The 19,514-nt window shown below is 31.9% G+C and overlaps 3 protein-coding genes across 3 annotated transcripts; 2 read left to right on the top strand and 1 right to left on the bottom strand.

The window, feature by feature from the left end:
- Nucleotides 1-615: 615 nt before the first annotated feature.
- Nucleotides 616-2,631, bottom strand: LOC120190040 (14 kDa zinc-binding protein-like). Its single transcript, XM_039193167.1, has 6 exons — nt 2,560-2,631; nt 2,373-2,477; nt 2,098-2,184; nt 1,259-1,406; nt 912-1,029; nt 616-826 (listed from the first exon to the last, which is right to left on the bottom strand). The coding sequence occupies exons 1-6, from the start codon at nt 2,604-2,606 to the stop codon at nt 759-761; spliced, it is 573 nt and encodes a 190-aa protein (XP_039049098.1). The 5' UTR covers nt 2,607-2,631; the 3' UTR covers nt 616-758.
- Nucleotides 2,632-2,834: 203 nt separating this feature from the next.
- LOC120190034 (sulfiredoxin, chloroplastic/mitochondrial-like) lies at nt 2,835-4,327 on the top strand. Its single transcript, XM_039193163.1, has 5 exons — nt 2,835-2,948; nt 3,123-3,280; nt 3,799-3,832; nt 4,006-4,099; nt 4,192-4,327. Exons 1-5 carry the CDS (start codon nt 2,879-2,881, stop codon nt 4,205-4,207), a joined length of 372 nt encoding a protein of 123 aa, XP_039049094.1. The 5' UTR covers nt 2,835-2,878; the 3' UTR covers nt 4,208-4,327.
- A 1,770-nt stretch (nt 4,328-6,097) lies between these two features.
- Nucleotides 6,098-8,694, top strand: LOC120190362 (glycine cleavage system H protein 2, mitochondrial-like). The gene is made up of 3 exons (XM_039193448.1): nt 6,098-6,270; nt 7,561-7,820; nt 8,208-8,694. The coding sequence occupies exons 1-3, from the start codon at nt 6,192-6,194 to the stop codon at nt 8,334-8,336; spliced, it is 468 nt and encodes a 155-aa protein (XP_039049379.1). The 5' UTR covers nt 6,098-6,191; the 3' UTR covers nt 8,337-8,694.
- The last annotated feature ends 10,820 nt before the right edge of the window (nt 8,695-19,514 follow it).

Below are 19,514 nucleotides of genomic sequence, written 5' to 3'. Positions count from 1 at the left end.
ATAAATCACGGGAGATTATTAGATATTAAATCACAGAACTATAGTTATCCAAAAAGTATGCGACTTCGAATGAATCATAAACGAAAATAATATTTTCAAAAAATATCTCTAAAAATATAATAATGTATATATTTCAAATCAAACTCGTCTCAGAGGTCGATGAGTGCATTTTAACCAAGAACATTTAAGACAACATAAATCCATTTCTTAAGATTCAAACTAATATTCATCAACTATTAGTACATCAACGAACAACTAGTTGGTTTATTCATCATTGAGTTTTATAAATTTATTTCTTTTGTTGTGCTTGTACCTTGCAGTGTTATGAATATAGTAACATCCTCTTCTAAGCATAATCTTTTGGTGATCCTTGAGTGAACTTCAACAATAACTATTCCTAACGGCGACCACCAGTGTTTATAAGTAGGAGACATACACATGATTTTATGTTAGGTTTGAATTTATGAAAATTTAAGAAATGACGAACTTATAAAATTTAGGGGACGAAAATAAATTTTCAATTGAAAATATAAAAAAATATATAGAAATTTTAAATTTGTAGTGAGTGACTCTCTCATCGGTCCATCCCTATTTGTAAGAATTGGATAGTGATAGAATTGATCAACATTTTGCTTCCCCCAAGTGATTAAATAGTTAGTTCTACAACTTCAAAGTACACTAGACCCTCTCAAACACCAGAAACGATGACATAAAAAGCACAAAGGAATATAAAGGCATACGTTTGGCGATTCAGCTATTTAACCTGGAGGCCATTGCATCCGTCTCCCACCCAGGATATGCAAGTGAAGATGATAAACTGATTGACCTGATAGAGAGATGTATAAACATGAGCATGTGAAGTTTGAAGTGAAAAACAGGTCAAAACTATGAAAACCAAGATGATAACTCACAGGCACTTGAACCGTTATTGATGACTACTCGAAACCCGTCAAGAATGCCTTCTTTTTCAGCAACGATTCTGGCAGCATAGAGAAGTTGACCCAGTATCTCTCCATGTCTTTGTTCAGCCTGACAGGTTATAAACCAGAAATTAAAACCTGAGAAGTATTCCATCAAGGAGATGCAGCAAAAGGATCCGGTATGCAGATAAGTCTTTTCTGAGTCCATCTGACTAATGGATCCATGGTCAAAATGCAGAAAAGCAGCAAAAGGTAAACTTTAATCAATTACAACAGCAAAATTCACATATGGTCCAGCCAAGTTATGCAACAGAAATATGGATAATAGGCCTACACACCTTTCCGAGCTGTGTCAATCCATCCCTAAACTTTGGAATGACCAAAACATGAACAGGAGCCTGTGGATTGATGTCTTTGAATGCTAAGACTTTATCATCTTCATACACAATGGTTGAAGGAATTTCCTTAGATATGATCTTATCAAATCCGAGTCCAAGGAAAAGGAAACAGAAACTAATACAATAGGTAAACAGCTTCAACATTTTAGTTGCTAATAATAATATGCTTCCCCGTTCTTCCATATCTCATAGAGAATTAATCAGCAGAATCAATTCTTTTGTCTAAAGTTTAGCTTTACAAAATTACAAATACCTTCCATAAAACTTAACAGATTGTTCTTCCAAAGATTTGGATGAGTCTAAAATACAACTAGCTAATATAAGATTAAAAACCGTAGAAATCGGTTGTAATTGAAAAACTTACCAATCAAGAGTATCTTTTTAGAGTAATTTGGATTACATTTTAGGTTGAAACCTAAAATATTAGGTTTCTCGCATAATTATTCCGGTTGAAACCTAAAAGGTTACCGTCAATACATTCTCGATTGTAACTAAAATTATTACCAATTGTGTTTAGAGTAGACATGTAACATTTTAGGTTAAAACCCACCGCACTGTAATATTCTCAATTGTAACCAGAATTATTATTGATTATATAACTTTCTAAGTTGAACATTATAACATTTTAAGTAAACACTCCTCCATCCCAAAGTTTTGGTCCTTTCTTCTAAAACTTGTATAAAAAAGGAGATGAAATTCCAAATTCCGAAAGGTTCAACAAAACAATTTCCAGACAAGAACTGGAACGTGAAATCAAACCAGGGTGTTATAGAAGATACATGGTTGGAGCTCCACTATCAGCATTGATTGCAGCTGCCTTTGCAGCAGCCTCTTCATCGTGTGTAGCACTAGCATGACATAGATATCTACAAAGAGTGATTCAGAGATATCAAGAAAGGCCAATAAAAAGAATCAATATATAATTTGTACAGTTTCTCTTCAATTCTCTAGTTAACTAGACTAGAAAAGAAAAACACGGGCACCATCACAACTAGAATCCGATTGAACATTCTCTCTAGTCTCTACCAAATGAATTGAAAGAGAAAAGAAAAACCTGCGTGAGCGATTTGCTGTTAGAAAATTGATGGAGCTGGGATAAGCAGAGAGTCCTGGAGAGGTTCTAACACTTGCAGAAATCCTTCCAGTCGTTGTATAATTACTATACCAGTCAAAATACACAGAATCAATGTTTATCTCTATGTTCCTTTTAAAGGAAAATTTCAACAAAAGATAAAAAGTACCGAAGAAGAGAGAAAGAGGTCAGAGCAGCCATAGATTTCTGGATCATTTTCTGTTTCTCTAAGTGTTCCACGTAAAGGTTACTCTGAAAGTGAACAAAGTAATCTCTTCTTAAACTAGTTATTTATGATGGTGGGCTGATCTAAGCCATTGAATATTTTTGGGCCAACCCAATTCTTTGCCTCTTGTGGACGTTGGGCAAGTTGGTGTGGCTCTGATTTTTTATTTTAGCCATTTTTGAGTGGCTCTGATTAAAGCCAGCACTAAAGAGCAAAGACACAAGCTTCGAGTTGAGACTAAAGAAGATAGTTAAAAAGAAGAATGGCCAACTTTGTACTGCAACTGCCGACTAGCAACTTGAGAAGCATCTCTGTTTATGCTTCATCTAACGGTACTGATCTTTTCAAAGCTTTCCATGTTAATAAAGTTGTGTTCTTTATGCCCTTTTCCAACATTTCTGATGAGATGGTGTATCTGTTCAAAGTAATAACCTTGGGATTAGTGGTTTATTACTATTAACTTTTATTTGATTTGGTTCTTCTTTGCTGGAATTGAATTAATATAGGGGCTCCACCAGGTACTGGTTCACAAAACGGTGGACCAGTGGTTTTGGAGCTTCCGCTTGAAAAGATTAGGAGACCCCTAATGCGCACCAGAGCAAATGATCCTAACAGAGTCCAGGAACTCATGGACAGCATTCGACAAATTGGACTTCAAGTGCCTGTATGCTTTTTTTTTCCTTTGGTTTCTTGCTTTGTTTTAGTAAGTAAATGCAATGGTTCAGAGTGCTTTAAAGAACAATTGTTGGAGACATGGATGAATCGATAAGGCTGGTGGAGGCGGCCACTTCTACAGAAATTTTAAATTCTCACATATTTTAGAAGTTTTCATTATATTTTCTATTGATTATATGTTTTCGCCCTTAAAATTTTATAAAATCTTCCCTTTTAACATAAATTCATGTGTATGTTTTGACATAAATGCGTGTCAAAAAAAATTTGATCGTCCGTGGTTGGACATCTAGTTCCTAGAACAAGTGGAAGACTTCTATGTTTGAAGTATCCTTTTACACACACCGGACTCAATATTGTGAGTTGCACATTTTGTCTGAATCTGGATATATAAGAGCTCAAAATTTTGAGCATTTTAAGGTTGTCGAGGGTACTATATAAAAGAAATCCGAGACTTTAAACTGGGCAAAGAACAATACTAATAGAATACTGGATCTGTTTTACTTGCAGATTGACGTGCTTGATGTTGATGGAGTTTACTATGGTATGTGCCCATGGATCCTGTACTTTTTTCTCAAATAGTAAACCACTCAGTTCTTGGCTACATCTGGAAGTTATTATCAAAAGAAAACGAGCAGTAGAACTTACATGTATCAAATATTTCATAGGCGAATAACTTGTGGGAGGGTAGTACTTACATGTACCATAACTGTACAGGTTTCTCTGGTTGCCATCGGTATGAAGCTCACCTGCGCCTTGGCCTCCCGACTATCCGTTGCAAAATTCGACGAGGAACCAAAGAAACTCTCAGGTTTCGGCTTTCTCAGGCCTTTTAATCAATTTGTTGTACTCATAAACACTACCTAAAACCAAACTCTTGTTAACTTTATCTTCATTTTGCAGGCATCATCTTCGTTGAATGGTAGTTATGTTCTTAAAAGAGCATTCGCAACTTCGATTATGCTCGTCTCAGCTCGTCAGAAGTTCAATATGTGTTTATTCTAAAACTATAATTACGTTTGTATATTACTGTTTCAAATAACATCTTAGGCTCAAACTTAATGCCATAGCAGGCACTAGTATGCAGTTTTTTACCAGTAGAAAAATGTAAATAGATCATACCTGCAATGTTACATCAAGTGATCATATTATACCTTTATTGTACCATGGTATTTGAGGCTCTCATGATAAAATCCATTTTGGTTCTTGAGAATCAAGCCAACTCGATTCACAGGTTTGTTTTAACCATTTGCGAATACAGCAACTTTGCTTCCTTCTTCTTCAGATACTCATTCGGCTTGAATCTACCACTGTTACTTATGGACGCCTGGCTTGGGCTGATTCGTTTTCTCTACCATTATAGCTTGAGTGGTTAAAACTATACCAGCAACAGAGACGGCACTTCGTAGGGCACACCTTGAAACTCGACAAGGATCTATAACTCCAGCATTGATAAGATTTCGTATCTTCCGGACATTCACTGTACCCAATTTTGCCAATCAAATCTTCTAGGCTTCTCTAGTGGTGGATTCACAGTGTTCACATTGAAATTTAAATTTTTTTATTAGTTATATATTTTATTAATTATGTCTTCTTTAAAATTTTATATTAAATTTTATTTGAACTCACTCATATAAAATTTTATATTATTAATATATGCGCAAAATTTTATATTATTAATATGTGTGACTACTCTAATAAATATTTATTGATACGTCGATGGTTTTCTTTACTACAACTTTTCCATCAATACCTGCATTTGTTATACTTTCGAAGGTTCATGGAGTGCATGCATTCCATCAGATAAACATGTTAAAAATTAAAACTTCAAGATATTTTAGGGAAATTTCAGAGGGTTCGATACCACTAGTGGCAACGAAGTTATAATTTACGGAGGAGACAACAATCTTATCAATATACTAATACTTTTAAGAATCAATTAATACGTCTAGATATTTATCAACGATTTATAGTATTTGAGGTAGTCATGTAAACGAACTGAACGAACATGAATGAAGGTATGTTTTTCATATTCGTTCATTTAACTTTAACCGAACAAATAAACGAACACGAACATAAACGAATGAAAAATTTATTGTTTGTGTTCGTTCGTTAAGGAATGTAGCTTGTTCATTCGTTCATTTAAATGATAAATGAACACAAATGAACGAACATATATAAACGAACATAAATAAACACAATAAACGAACGTAAATGAACATAAATAAATGAAAGTAAACGAACACAATAAATGAACATAAATTAACGTAAACGAACATAAATGAATGAACGTAAACGAACGCAATAAATGAACATAAATGAAAGTAAACGAACACAAATGAAAATATATTTTTTTCTTTCTTAACAATTTTAGGATTATATTTTATTTAGTTTTTTGAGTTTTTTTTTATTTAAAATTAATTGAATTTTAAAATATTTATGGATATCAGATTAAAATCTATTAGGCTTTGATATTTTAAATTGGTCTAGAGAGATTGGGCTAAACGTAAATAAACGAACGAGCCTTCTGTTCTTATTTGTTCATTTAATTAAACATACACAAAATATTATTCATGTTCGTTCGTTTAATAAATAAACAAACATAAACGAATTTTTCACCGAATGATTCACGAATAATTCATTAAACGTTCGATTCGTTTATAAGACTATTTGAGGGGCATCTTTATGAACTAACCGAAAAAATAAATTATTTTAATGAAAAAAAAGGGAAACGACAGTGGTACAAACTCACCGACCCCACAAAAAATATAAACATAAAAAGCCTCTTGTTGTTGCACTCAGTACTTAGGTTTGTAGGAGAGAAACAAGTAACTTGCAGTTTGTATTGAATTACAAATCTACGACTGAACCAGTGTTGAGGATTGTCCAGATTTACATTCCAGATGGCTTCGACAATGTTGTGGGCTTCAAGGGCGGCTTCTTACCTCAGGATCTCTGTGTTCCATAGAGGTTTCTCCACTGGTAACGATTTCCTTCTTCTTCTTCTCTCTGTTCTTTTTTATTGTTTTTATGGTTCCTTTGTATTTTTTATACGATCGTGAGGACACTGATATCTAAAAAATGGTTTTGTGTGTTATGGTACCCGGGATCTCAGTTCTGGGATTGATCCAACGCTTTTTTTTTCTGTAGAAAGGATTTGATTTATGTGAAAGGTTATTCTTTTCTTATGCTAATACATGGTGTTAAAAAGTTTTGGATTTCTTCTTTCTAATTGATATACACTTGTCCCAAATTTCTGGATTCTGTTTCTGATCGATCATGTGCAGGTATTGATTCATAACTTTACTTTAAGTAAAGTAGCTTAACCTAAAGCCTTTCATTTGTTGGGAATTAAAAAAAAAAACCTTCTTTTTTTTCATTCTCTATATAGCATTTGTACGATTAGAAATATGTCAAATACTTAGCATTAGAGCATTAGGACTGATGGTGATTACATTGGTGAAACGGTGGAGGGATAGTGGCGCCTGGAAACTTTTGATGCAGTTGCTTGAAGATTGTTCCCTTATTTGGAAATGAAAGGGAGAAAAAGGTGAAGAATCCGGGAAATAGCGGTGCAAATATAAGCACCTTTCCTCAGTGTATCGGAATAAATAGAAGCTAGGAGGGTTTGGTATAGCTGCAACACCAATTTACTGCAACAGATTAATGGGATGTAATGCTTGCAGATTATGTTGTTTATTAATCCTTCATGTTCATTCTGATTCTCATGGCTCGGTCCAATTGCCATTAGCAGCATTTTTTGTTAAACAGAGTCAATGAAATGTCTTGGATATTCGCCTACGGGTATGTATTGTTAACTATATCAGAATTTGCAATGGCAAATTAGCAGAAACAGAAAGGATGCTTTCCTTTCCAAATTCTTGGCATGTTTATCTTCTCAACCTTTGGTGGGTGTCGTATCTGTGATCTTACAGTAAATTGCTGATTTTTCTGTTTCATTGAGCTTCGCATCTGGAATTGAAGTTACCAATATTCAACTTTTTTTTCACTATTATATAACTTCAAACTTTGCTCTGTGCAAGAACAGTTCCTTGTTATTTCTAAATGAGGCTAAGACCAATTTTCTATAAGCTTGTTCAAATGTATATGATGTCTGTATTTAATTGGATATTCAATTCTTTTAATGCCTTGGTCAGCTGCAATTTACAGTTTAACTTTTGTATAGAGTTGTAACTAGATTACCCGTTTTCTGTTGTCATTGCTTGTTGTTTGTGTTATTGCAGCTAATGCATCTCTTCCATGTTCCTGCAGTTTTAAAGGACCTGAAATATGCTGATTCTCATGAGTGGGTGAAGGTTAATGGTAATTCTGCCACTATTGGTATTACTGATCATGCTCAAGATCATTTAGGTGATGTTGTGTATGTTGAATTACCCGAAGTGGGAGCTGCTGTAAAGCAAGGTGACAGTTTCGGAGCAGTTGAAAGTGTCAAGGCTACTAGTGATGTTAACTCGCCTGTATCGGGAAAAGTGATTGAAGTTAATGAAGGGCTCAGCAGCTCTCCTGCTTTGGTTAGCTCTTCAATCCTATCTTAGACTATTCCTTTCGGATTTTATACTAATTGTGTCTTCTAAGCTTTTTACCGTGTCAATTGTCCTATAGCGTGCACGCATGCACCGTTGTGCTTGTGTTTACCCCATAATGCTTGCGTTCTTCCATACCGAATGCTTCCCGTTCTCGGTTCAATTCTTCATTTTTTTTTCACTTTTTAATTGATCTTAACTACCTGTAACAGGCCTCATTTTGCAATGCTTCTCTTGATTTGCTATGAGCTGCTATCTTAAATGAATCATTTCAATGTTTTAAGTGTTACATCTTAATTGCTTTATTGGAATTCAATTTAGGAATATAGTATTCACTTTTTCATATGTGTGCAATCTTTGTTCACCAAAATTTAGGTCAACTCAAGCCCATATGAGGGTGGATGGATCATAAAGGTTGAAATGAATGATGCTGGGGAGTTGAAAAACTTGATGGATTCAGAAGAATACTCCAAGTTCTGTGAGGAAGAAGATTCGAAGCACTAAAGACCAGATGCCCCGGCGTTGTTGGATCTCGACACATTCCTATGATAAGGGTGCTATGCAAAGAGAGATAACAACTATATCCGGGAAAGCAACTGGTTCAGAATCGTAGTTTTTGTTTCTTGATGTTCCCAATCTATAGGACTGTACTTCCATGTCCTGGTATTCGGGTTCGGATTTGGTGTCGTGTTTTCTTAAGCTAAATCAAGGAATAAGTGACTGGCTTTGGGTTTGGAAGTGAGTGGTTTAACCATCACTAGTGTGGCAAATTTGAGTTTCTATCGATGGAAATAATGCTGAAAAGTTAAAAGCATTTCAAACAATGCTTCATTAACAAATCAAGGAATGGTTCAGGTTTATGTTGTTACTTACTATAGTAAATTATTACAAGTAGAGATGGATTGAGAGTATAGATGGGCACGATACTCGAATCTGACGGTTTCAACTCGATCTGATTCTATTATGTCGTTTTTTTAAGTTTCAGGTTCTGGTTGTGGTTGGAGTTTTTAGAGGATACGTACAAGTTGGGTCGGGTTTGAATTTAAGGTGAAAAATACTTTGACTTGAAAATAATGTAATTATACCTCATATATTTAGGGATAATTGCAGTAATATCTCTATATTATTTTTTTAAAATTAGAAATCTTTTTTATTGAATAAAATTAAGATTTTTTTATAAATATATTGTATCGGATCGAGTTCAAGTTTTAGGTCAAATGAAGTCACTTTAAACTCGAATCAAGTTGAGTTTTAGATAAAATGTGTATGTTTTTCGAGTCGGGTCGGATTGACCAGGAATCTGATCCAATCCAACTCATGTTCATCCCTAATTGAGAGGACAATTACATTCTTTAAACATTTTAATATAATTTAAATATTTATTTTATATTGATGATTTAATTTTTATTCTTGAAATTTTATAATGCCGTATTCTTTATTTTTTTTTTGTTAAACAAATATTTTCTAAATTTTAATATAATATTTTAAAAATTCACATTCATAATTTAATATCATGCGTTTATCCCTAACTACAAGCGCATGTGCAGATATTCGTTTAATCCGGAGAATATAATCCTTATTTTCCTTCTCATGACTTATATGAACCCATCCAAGCAAAGTTAAAACTATGGTAATAAGAGGATGGATAAATAGAAGTGGGAAAGGGCATTGGTATGATAGCATTAATTGAATGAATGTTTGGTGTTCATAGCAAATGATGGCATTTGCTTTTCAAAATTGGCTTCATGATTGTCCAGAGCCCCCTACTGTTTTAAACTCAGATGAAAAATTTTACGTTAGAAGATAGTTTTATAAATTTTTATGAAATAAAAAATTATTATAAAATTATATAAAAATTTCCCCTCTATCTACCAAATGCAAAGTGGGGACCAAACATATTGAACACCAATGGTAAAGATTTTGAAGCCAAATTTCATAGAATCAAATTGTCTTAAGTGAAGAATTCATTAAGTGGTTTTAACAGTAAAAAGGAATATTATTTTTATCTTAAGTTCGAGTAGTTATATCTGCAGAGTTTGTGTGCGTTTTAAATTAATTATGAAAATTTTGGATACTTATCATATTATTGGAAAAAAAATACCTTAGGTGACTGCAATTAGCTTTCTCCTTCTTACTTTACTCTGCTTTTCTTTTGTTATTATTAGCCCTATCACACTGAGTTTAGGGAGCTCCTCATTCCTGTCAGTATTTGAACTCAACCCTTCAATGGAAAAAAAAAACTAATATTCTAAATAGGCTTTCATTGTACACAGATTGAAGATTGATTGATAGAGAAATGAAACTCTTTCTTTTAATCCCATGATCAAGTCAGCTTTATGTTTTTTGTGCCATTGTTGTGGTCCATTCTTGGTAATGTACATCCCTTAATATAATGGCCACCATTGAAGGTGTTTATTGATTTGTTTCAAATCTATTTACCTTTTTCATAATGGGATTCATATCCCACAATGATACGTAAGGTTTAAAATTATTGATGATACTATACGCCAACAACCAAATAATTTATTGATAAAGTATTTTGTTTTGAATTTTAACAATTAAATATAATTTGTAATTATTGAGGAAAGAAATAAGATTATGATATTTTTGGTAGTTCGCCCTCTTTTATTTGAGCGAAGAGTTACAGTCAGACGTTTGAAAAAAAAAAGATGAAAAATATATTGAAGAAGATGTTGAATAATAAAGAAGTTGAGCCTGAGAGAGAGAGCAAGAGTTTTTTTCTTCAGGCTTCCATGGTGATATATATATATATATATATATATATATATATATATATATATATATATATATATATATATATATATATACCCTTAGTATTGAGCAGTTTTAAGTTAATGATTATTTGTATGTTGAAAAGTTAAATAGACCTCACTATTACTTCATTCGTCTCATAATTTGTGTCTTATATTTGATTATGCATATAGTTTTATGAGATATATTTGACCAAGGGAAATGATAAAATTATCCCTAAAAATTTATTGATAGATTTGATATATTTATTTTGATAAGTGTAAAAGATTTGGACATACAAGGATAAAAAATGAAATATAAGTTTTGTTATTTTTTGATTTTTCTAATATAACATTTTGAATGGGATAATTTTAAACACCAAAAGAGACACATTTAATGGGACGGAAGGAGTGGTAGATTTAGTTGGTCACATGGGCTTGTTTGTGGTCATTTCAAAGATTTTGTAGCTGATAGGAGGACTTAAAACTTCAAAGACTTTGACAAAAAATGACAACAAAAATACGACTTGTAGAAAATAAAAAAAATACAACAATAACAAATTTAAATATTAAATATCCAATGCAATAATAACTATAGTAGTAACAAGAAATTATGAGCGAAATGCATTGCATGGTTTAAACGAAACATGAATTCTTTTTATTAAAAATCCATGAAAATGAAACCGTTGCTTCCTTTGTCATTCCATGGTCATACTCAATGATATACGTAAACCATTGTCATAGATGATACGTTATGTAATGCTAATGGTTTTTTCTTAATCGGCCACCAAATCGTTTAAAATGGGTTTTAACCTTTTTGAAAATCTTTGAAACATAGTTGTACTTAAATAAAAGTGGCTTATTAGTAGATTAACCACTCTTATCAAAATTAGAGATTAAATCTTTCAAGTTAAGTTGGGAGTGATCTTACAAGATGGAAGATGAAAGGAGTAATAAGAGTGTGTTTTGATATCTAACCAATTTTAAATAATTAACCTGTAATGGTATACTTAATCGGTGCAATTTGGGACAAACACACGATTTTATATCAAGTGATGCGGACTTTAAAGAAATTATATTAAAATTTCAAAGGTATGAAATTGGATAATCAACAAAAGATATGTAAACTATAACAAAATTGGATGATACCTAATTTGATGAGGTGAAATTGGATCTAACAAAATTGTAAAAGTTGGTGATTTAAGGTTTAGAAAACTCTTTTATGCTAAGGTTTCTTATTTTATATTAATGAATTTGAATTGTGAGACTTTAGATAGGTCATTATATATATATATATATATATATATATATATCGACAAAAGTTGTCAATTTTTATTAAAAATAAAAAGTATATACAAACTATAATGAAGATTTACGATCATAATCGTAAATTAAACATAGAATAGGGATGTTTTCTTATAATCATTAACATAAAAAACTAGTCACTTAAGATCGCATAAAGACCTTATAAGAAAAATGTTAAAAAACATAACCAAATAAACTAGAACAAAAGGTAGATACGAAAAAAAATATGATTGCATTAGCAAACGAACCATAAAAGGAGATCAAAGTTTTGAAATACCACCAAAAAATCATAAATCAGAGTCGAGTGGCGTGAAAAAACTATCCTCGAACACAAATCAAATATCCAAATCCAATTAGAGGGCTTAAAACTGGGAAGATCATCATGATAACAAATAAGCATAGTATTAATTAGTCGTGATGATGTCAAATCCAACTAGATTTATGACGTCATTGATCACATAGATGAAAAAAATAATACTAAAGGCAATGAAAAAGAAAAAGAGAAAATTAGGTAGATAGGTCACTATATATAAAAACTCAAATAATCAACAAAGTAGATTAGGTGCTAATATCGTTGTATTAAACAATAAGGATGGCAAAATAGTGAACTTATTTCTTTTCAATGGTGAAATTAGGGCAATATTTTTTTTCTTAGTTTCAATTTTTGACTAATTAGATGGTTATCAATTTAAGGCAAAATGTTCACCACCAGTTACGTGTAATTTTTAAAAAATTCTTTTTATATTTTAGACAATTTGTTTGCATACACGTGCAATGCACGGATAATTATTTTAAATTTTCATGTATATTTATATAATAACTTTTTTTTAACTTTTTAGATAAATTATATTGTCCGATTCGGAATTATATCCATTAAAAATATGTCAGAACAAAAATATCCAACACAAAATGCATCTCATGTAGGATTGGCATGGGTCTAATCGGATTTGTTGGATCGATTTTTGGTTAATTCGATTTGATTAGACTCAAAAAAATACACATTCTCACCTAAATTTTGATTCGACTTGAGAATAGGGTGGTTTTATTCGACCCAATACTCGATTCTTCTTTTGAGGTAAAATTCAAATTGAATCTGATCCGACTCAAAATAAATATTTTTATAAAAATATTAATTTTATTCTAAAATAATGATCTAATTGAAAAATAATAATATTGAGGGAGGTTTCATTGTAATGATCCTAAAATATATGAGATATAATTATATTATTTTTTAAGTTCGATCAAACCCGACTCACACCCATCCTTTAAAAAGCTCAACCAACAAGAATCTAAAATCTTTAAAAATTTGATCCAATAATATCGAATAAAAACTTGCCAAATTCGAGCGTCGTGCCGTTCCTATTCCCATGCACCGCTGATAGTGCTTCTACTGCAAAACTGGCGTCGAAGTTCACCTTGACAAACATTGGAGGTGGTGGTTTCCAAATTTCAACTGGTTTAAATTATCAAAGATGTATTAGTAAAATATTGTTATAAAGTAATTGTCACACCCCAATTTAGGGTCTAGATTTTATTAATTTAAAGTTTTTTATTAATTTAAAAGATCGAATTAAAGTCGTAACAAAGGAAAAATTGAGGACCAAATTGCACATTTTTAAAAGTTTGCAGCTCGGTTTTGAAACATGTGGGAAGTTTAGGGATTTAACCTTGAATTATCTCATTTTTTGGTCAGTGAAAAATAAATCCCCCAAATTAAATCGAAATCCCCAAATTAGAAAACCTAATCCCCAAATTCCTTCCCCTGCCAGCCCTCTTCATCGCCTCAATCCATCGTCGTCCAACTGCCCTAGCTTGCTCAACCACCCCCTGTTAGGTTCTCCGTCAACCGACGAACAAAACCCCCAAACTCCTCGTCCAAAATCGGTGTTGTTAACCGTAAAACCCATCGGAAAGTTTTGACAAAATAAAACCCCCGTCGCTCGATTACCTTTGATTTTCGATCGATCTGGCGACCGTCGCACCTCACCACCCTTCCTATCGAGTTCCTCAGCTCCGTGCAACCAAAATTCGACCGGGTTCGTCGCCCATTGTCGTCGTTTTCGTCAATACCAGGCATGGGTAAGCGTTTCAGCCCTTTTCTTTTATTTCCGATGGATTTTGGCTGATGTTTGAGTTGATTATAGCTTGATAATGGTGTTTAGTTGCTTGTGGAGTAATCGGTCGACCATCCCGAGCCCGTCTTTACCGCCACGTGCCACTGTACGCCGTGGGGCTCGTTCCCCAGCTCTGGTTTATTCTAGAACTTGTCCAGTCAGTCTGGACTGGCCCGAACCGGCCAACTCGGTCTGAACCGAGTCTGTTTGACTCGATCGAGTCAACTCGGACTGAGTCAACTCATTTGAGTCAACCCGATTACTTTAACCATTGACTTTGATTGTTGACTTTGACCAAAAACTTAAATTTTTTTAAAAGCATATTTTATGTTTTTCGAAATCATGAGTTTGATTATGAAGTTTGTTTTGCCAAATTTGCACTTGGTAAGCCTTTTTTGTGTTTTATCTTCGAATTCAATTTGGTTTTTCGATTAAGTTCAGTTTCTAACGTAAATTCGTTTGTTATGTATCCGAGACATGATAGGATACGGAATTAAAGTTTGTTTGTTTTATCTTATTCTTGAATAAACACTTGAAGCCTAATTTATCGGAAGAAATGCTAGTGACATAATTGAAAGAAATGATGATAATACCCTTAAAGTGTAAAAAGGACTATGGATGGCTATGATAATGGAGACGGCCTGATAACTCATATTTTGATCCACTTGAACCTTGAAATCATCGACTAAATTCCTAATCTATTTGAAATGCCTTGAAGTGTAAAATGACCCAAAGTACGTCCAAGCCCTGGAATAACTAAAATAACCTCCAATGTTCAAATGACTAAAATACTTGAACTTTAAAATAACCAGAATACCTTGAAATCTAAGATGGTCGAATTAACCTCGATTGTTGAAGCGACCTGTTTTTCTAACAACTTGAAATAAGTGGATATCTTTAGAAGATTTTTAGAATCACCGATAAATCTAAGTGTTGTGTTGCCATTTGAGGTGGATCACGAACCAAGTACGATGATCGTTATGGATATTGTTGCAATTCATGAATAAATTAAACACCACCGAAATATTTGTTCGTCATGTGGAGATCTGGTCGATGTTGATTATAATGAAGGTTTGTTCAACTAGTGCAATTAATACTGGGGAGGGAATACTTGTTCGTCTCTTTAAGATACATTCAACGATGATTCTGAAGATGATCAGTTCGACTAGTGATGTCGGTATTAAAGAGTGAATATCTTTGAAGTGCGTCGGTATGACTGGATGATAGGTATCACAGTGCTGTAATTTGTTCAGTTTGAGTTAACTTGATATCCTGATAAATCGACACGAATCCTAAATACCATGAATCATCATTTCATTCTTGTTAGATTAAATTACTAAGAATTATCCAAGAACCAAATGTCCAAAATGCTCCTGATTTACTGAATAATGGTCTCAAGTAAGTCTGATACAAAAGATTTTGAATACATTCCTAATTACTTAGTGCCTTTGAAAAATATCCGAATAATACATTATCATGATAAATCACTTTTCGAATGACTGATGAATTTGTTAGCTATCAAACCTCCTTTTATAGGGATTTTAATTCTGAAATTCTATCAATTTACAAAAGTTCATGGTTCCTTACTTGATAAATACAAATACCTCCGAAGAAATACTGGACCTCTAGTGTGTTCATTGTAAATGTTTTACTTGTTTTAAAACGTGATTTTATGAAATTACGAATTTATTGATGTTTTGATTTACTGTTAATGAACTACGACTACATGATATGTGTTCTTTGATCTCATGTTTTCAATGGAAAATATAATCGTTCCCGATTTATAGATCATGGGATTTACTAGTTACTACTTGAACTGCTTTATTGGGACATTATCTGGGTAGGCTGGTGTATGTAGGTTCAACTCTGATCAAGCTGGTAATTCCTTACGGACCTAAGGTGACCTTGGGTAGGCTTTAAGGCCCAAGGTACTCCCTTGGGTAAATCATGAGACTGCATATGGTGTGCGGGTGGAGGGCAGTTATGTGGTTTATTTCATTGTCACTCTTACGATATTTTACTGGAGCACAATCCTGATATTATAGTTTATTGTTAAATCTGATTTCTACTGGATATTGTATGGGTATGATTCTAGAGTATGAAGGTTCAACTCTGATCAAGCTGGTGATTCCTTACGGACCTAAGGAGACCCTTGGGTATGCCCATAGGCCCCAAGATACTCCTTTAAGGTGGCTTTTTTGCTGTGTGCTTAGGGTAAGTCCTTATGGATGCAGTTCTGGGGAACTGCATAAAAGTGTTCGTTTGGAGGGTTTTACTATGGTTTTAAAAATATGTTTTAAATTGTTTGTGTTTTAAAAAGATATATGTCTTTTCACTGATTTTCGTTGGAACACACTAGACATCTTATTCTGATATCCTGAATTTGGTTTTTTGAATGTTTTCTCTGAACTGAAATATTCATGTCTTTTACTTGAAGAAATATCCTTTACCATCACTTGGTAGTTTTGTATTACTGAGTTTCCCAAAACTCACTCTTTTACCCATCATTTCAGGTTAAAAGAATTGAACCAGTGCAGCTATCGATATCAGTATAGGAGTTTCACTGACATTACTTGCAGAGTACAGTGCAAGTTAATTAGGGGACATGTAGGTTATATTTGATTTTTTTTATATACCGAGTTTGAAACTTGTATTTTAATTATAAATTATTTTATGATGCGTTTTAACATAAATTTTAACTTTTCTTAGATTTTATTGTGGGTCACTCCGGTGGCCCTAATGTGACACCTCGTATCGGGTCATCTGCATCGATCTGAGTGTGTTACAGTAAAGACCTTTGTATTAATTAGCACAAAAAATAAAATAAATAAAAGATAACACAATAAAATTATTGTATCATATAGTCATTTCTTTAAAAACAATATAGTTTAAATTAGTGTAATTTTAAAAGTAGACGTTATCGTCTAAAATTAACATAATTTATCAACTTTCTTCCCGACATCGTATTATCATGAAATAAAAATAACACAAATCAGTTCATTTTATCATTATTATTTAATCTATTTACTAACTCTTTATTTGATTTTATTTTATGTTTCTATTATTAATATTATACAATGTTATTATATTTTAAATTTAAATTTATTTTTTTTATTTTTTCCATTCGAAAGCCTTCTCACCGAGGATTGAATTTCCATTGGACGTCGATAACAGAAATGACCACCAAACAACACCATCACGATGATGGTTCAACAAACTATGAAAGATGTTTCTTTTCCTTTTTAATACTTTCACAAAATCAAACGAAAAAATTATATCAAAGAAAGGTTATCGATTTGAAATGACTGGAATTACGAGAGAGACATGTTAGATTAAAATTCATAATTATGGACATAAAATTTTAATATATATTGTTATTATAAAATATGATATAAATTAAGTAATCAATTATATTATAAAGTCATAAGGTATTTAAATTGTCATGAAAATAAAAGTGTAGACACTATTAAAGTTGTATTTATAATTCGATGAGGGACAAAGTTATAAATACAAACAATAACTGAGTCTTAAATCAACTATATAAAGGGGTGTCTCCAAGAAATAAATCATGTCGTATTTTCTTTTATTTTCGTCAAAGAGTTTATACTTAAAAGAATTCACAACCAATTTCATTTTCAAGATTTCAACTTACTGGATGATCTTCAATTATCGATTCAATTATGCTTTCGCAAATCTAATTTATTTTATTTTTGATGATTTAAGATAATTAAATCCTGATTAATTTTTATATTTATTACGATTTAATTCTACCAATACATTTATACAGTGACGAAGAAAGCCGAATAGCTAGGCGATAATGGTTTTAGGAATTGTTGAAATACGATTATAGTATAAAAGAGATGTTTTCGAGGAGGAAAAAGTTCATTAGAAGGAGAGAGAGCGCTCCATTAAGAAATTTTATCGTGCGACAGCCTTAATATGTGATTAAAGAAATGCGATATCGGTTTTATTATTATTTTTTTAACAAAATAAGTAAAAAAGTACATAAAACATTATTATTTCTACCTTACATTAATATTTTTTAACATTTCCTGTAAAGTACCCAATAATAATAAAATCGGTAGAAAAAAAATAATATTTTAGGTAGCGCTTTACCCGATATGTTAATAAAACCGGTAGAAATAATAATGTTTATGATAAATTTTTACCGATTTTGTTAAAAAATAATAACAAAACCGATAATACATTTCTTTGACCGCATATTAAGACTTTGACACATGGAACTTTTTTCGCTCCACTGAGCAAACACGACGACCAGATGATTTTTTTAATCTTCAGCTGTTAAAAAGATAGTAAAATTGACCTTTGATCAAGCAACTGTTACCTATGTTCTATTATAATTCTTGTGTTCTTCTCCATCTTCACCTCATTTTTTCTTCCCATCTTTTAGTTTTTACATATTTGTATTGTGTTATTTTGTTTAATAAGTCTTATCGTTTTCTAATAAAAATAATATATGATTTTTTTTATTTCTTTTACTTTTGTACCACGTTTTTTTTGTTCTATTTAAATATTAAATTTGGCGTCATTTTTTCAATTAGTTTTTATCTGAATATCATGTTGTTTTATCCTAATTTGAATTACTGCCGATGATGTTTATCCTTCATCTCGATAATGAGGTTTATTCTTATCTTTTAATTTTCGAGTTCTTTGAAAGATATTTTTTTATAATAGTATTGTACAGTTCTATTCTCATTATTTAATGATGAGCCTGTATTATTTAATAAGTTTAAAAGAAATGACTAAATAGTTTAATCCGTCTACAAAATTACAATCTTAACCTAAGATTTCTTAGATACAAAATCAAGTTAGAAACTTCGTTGAACTTTCCCAAATGCTTACCACTGATGGTCAATTGTTTGAACGAGTTGTTTTTCAAATGTTGCATCTGCAAGGAAAAGAAAAGTTCAAATTGAGTACGATTTCTCGACTATATTGGGATATATACATTTTAAGGATTCTCAATTAGATAGTTAGAGTTTAAAAACAAAGTTTCCTTGTAATTTTCAAGAAAGGAACATTTCTATTTATTATAAAATTTTTATTTAAGTTCCTACTATAGATTAATATTTTTTAACAAAAATAACACCATTATATAATTATTTTAAGAAATAAAAATTAGATGAGTCTAATAAATCTATACCCTCTCGTCTCACTAAAATTGTCCATTTTAAATTTTGAGATTATCTCATTTAAAATTCATATTAGAAAAGTCAACAAATAATAAAACTTATATTTTCTTTTTAACCATTTATCATATTATCCCATCAAAATAAATCTAATCATTAATCGCATTTTAAGGGTAAAATTACCCTGATATTATGCTGGGATTTTTTTAATCTTGAGTGTGGGTAAAACTCTTTTCTCAAATAGTGTGATTATTATAGTCGAAGATCGTTTGAACCATACGACATCATTCTCGTAATTACATGCATGAGTAAAAGTTTGTAACATTACATTTTGATTAAAAATACTCTGTCATCCATACGTCT

Source organism: Hibiscus syriacus, unplaced genomic scaffold (genome assembly GCF_006381635.1).
Source record: "Hibiscus syriacus cultivar Baekdansim isolate YM2019G1 unplaced genomic scaffold, ASM638163v2 tig00116962_pilon, whole genome shotgun sequence".
Lineage (NCBI taxonomy): Eukaryota > Viridiplantae > Streptophyta > Magnoliopsida > Malvales > Malvaceae > Hibiscus > Hibiscus syriacus.
The sequence above is the reverse complement of the archived record's forward strand: the minus strand, read 5'-3'. Positions and strand labels throughout refer to the sequence as shown.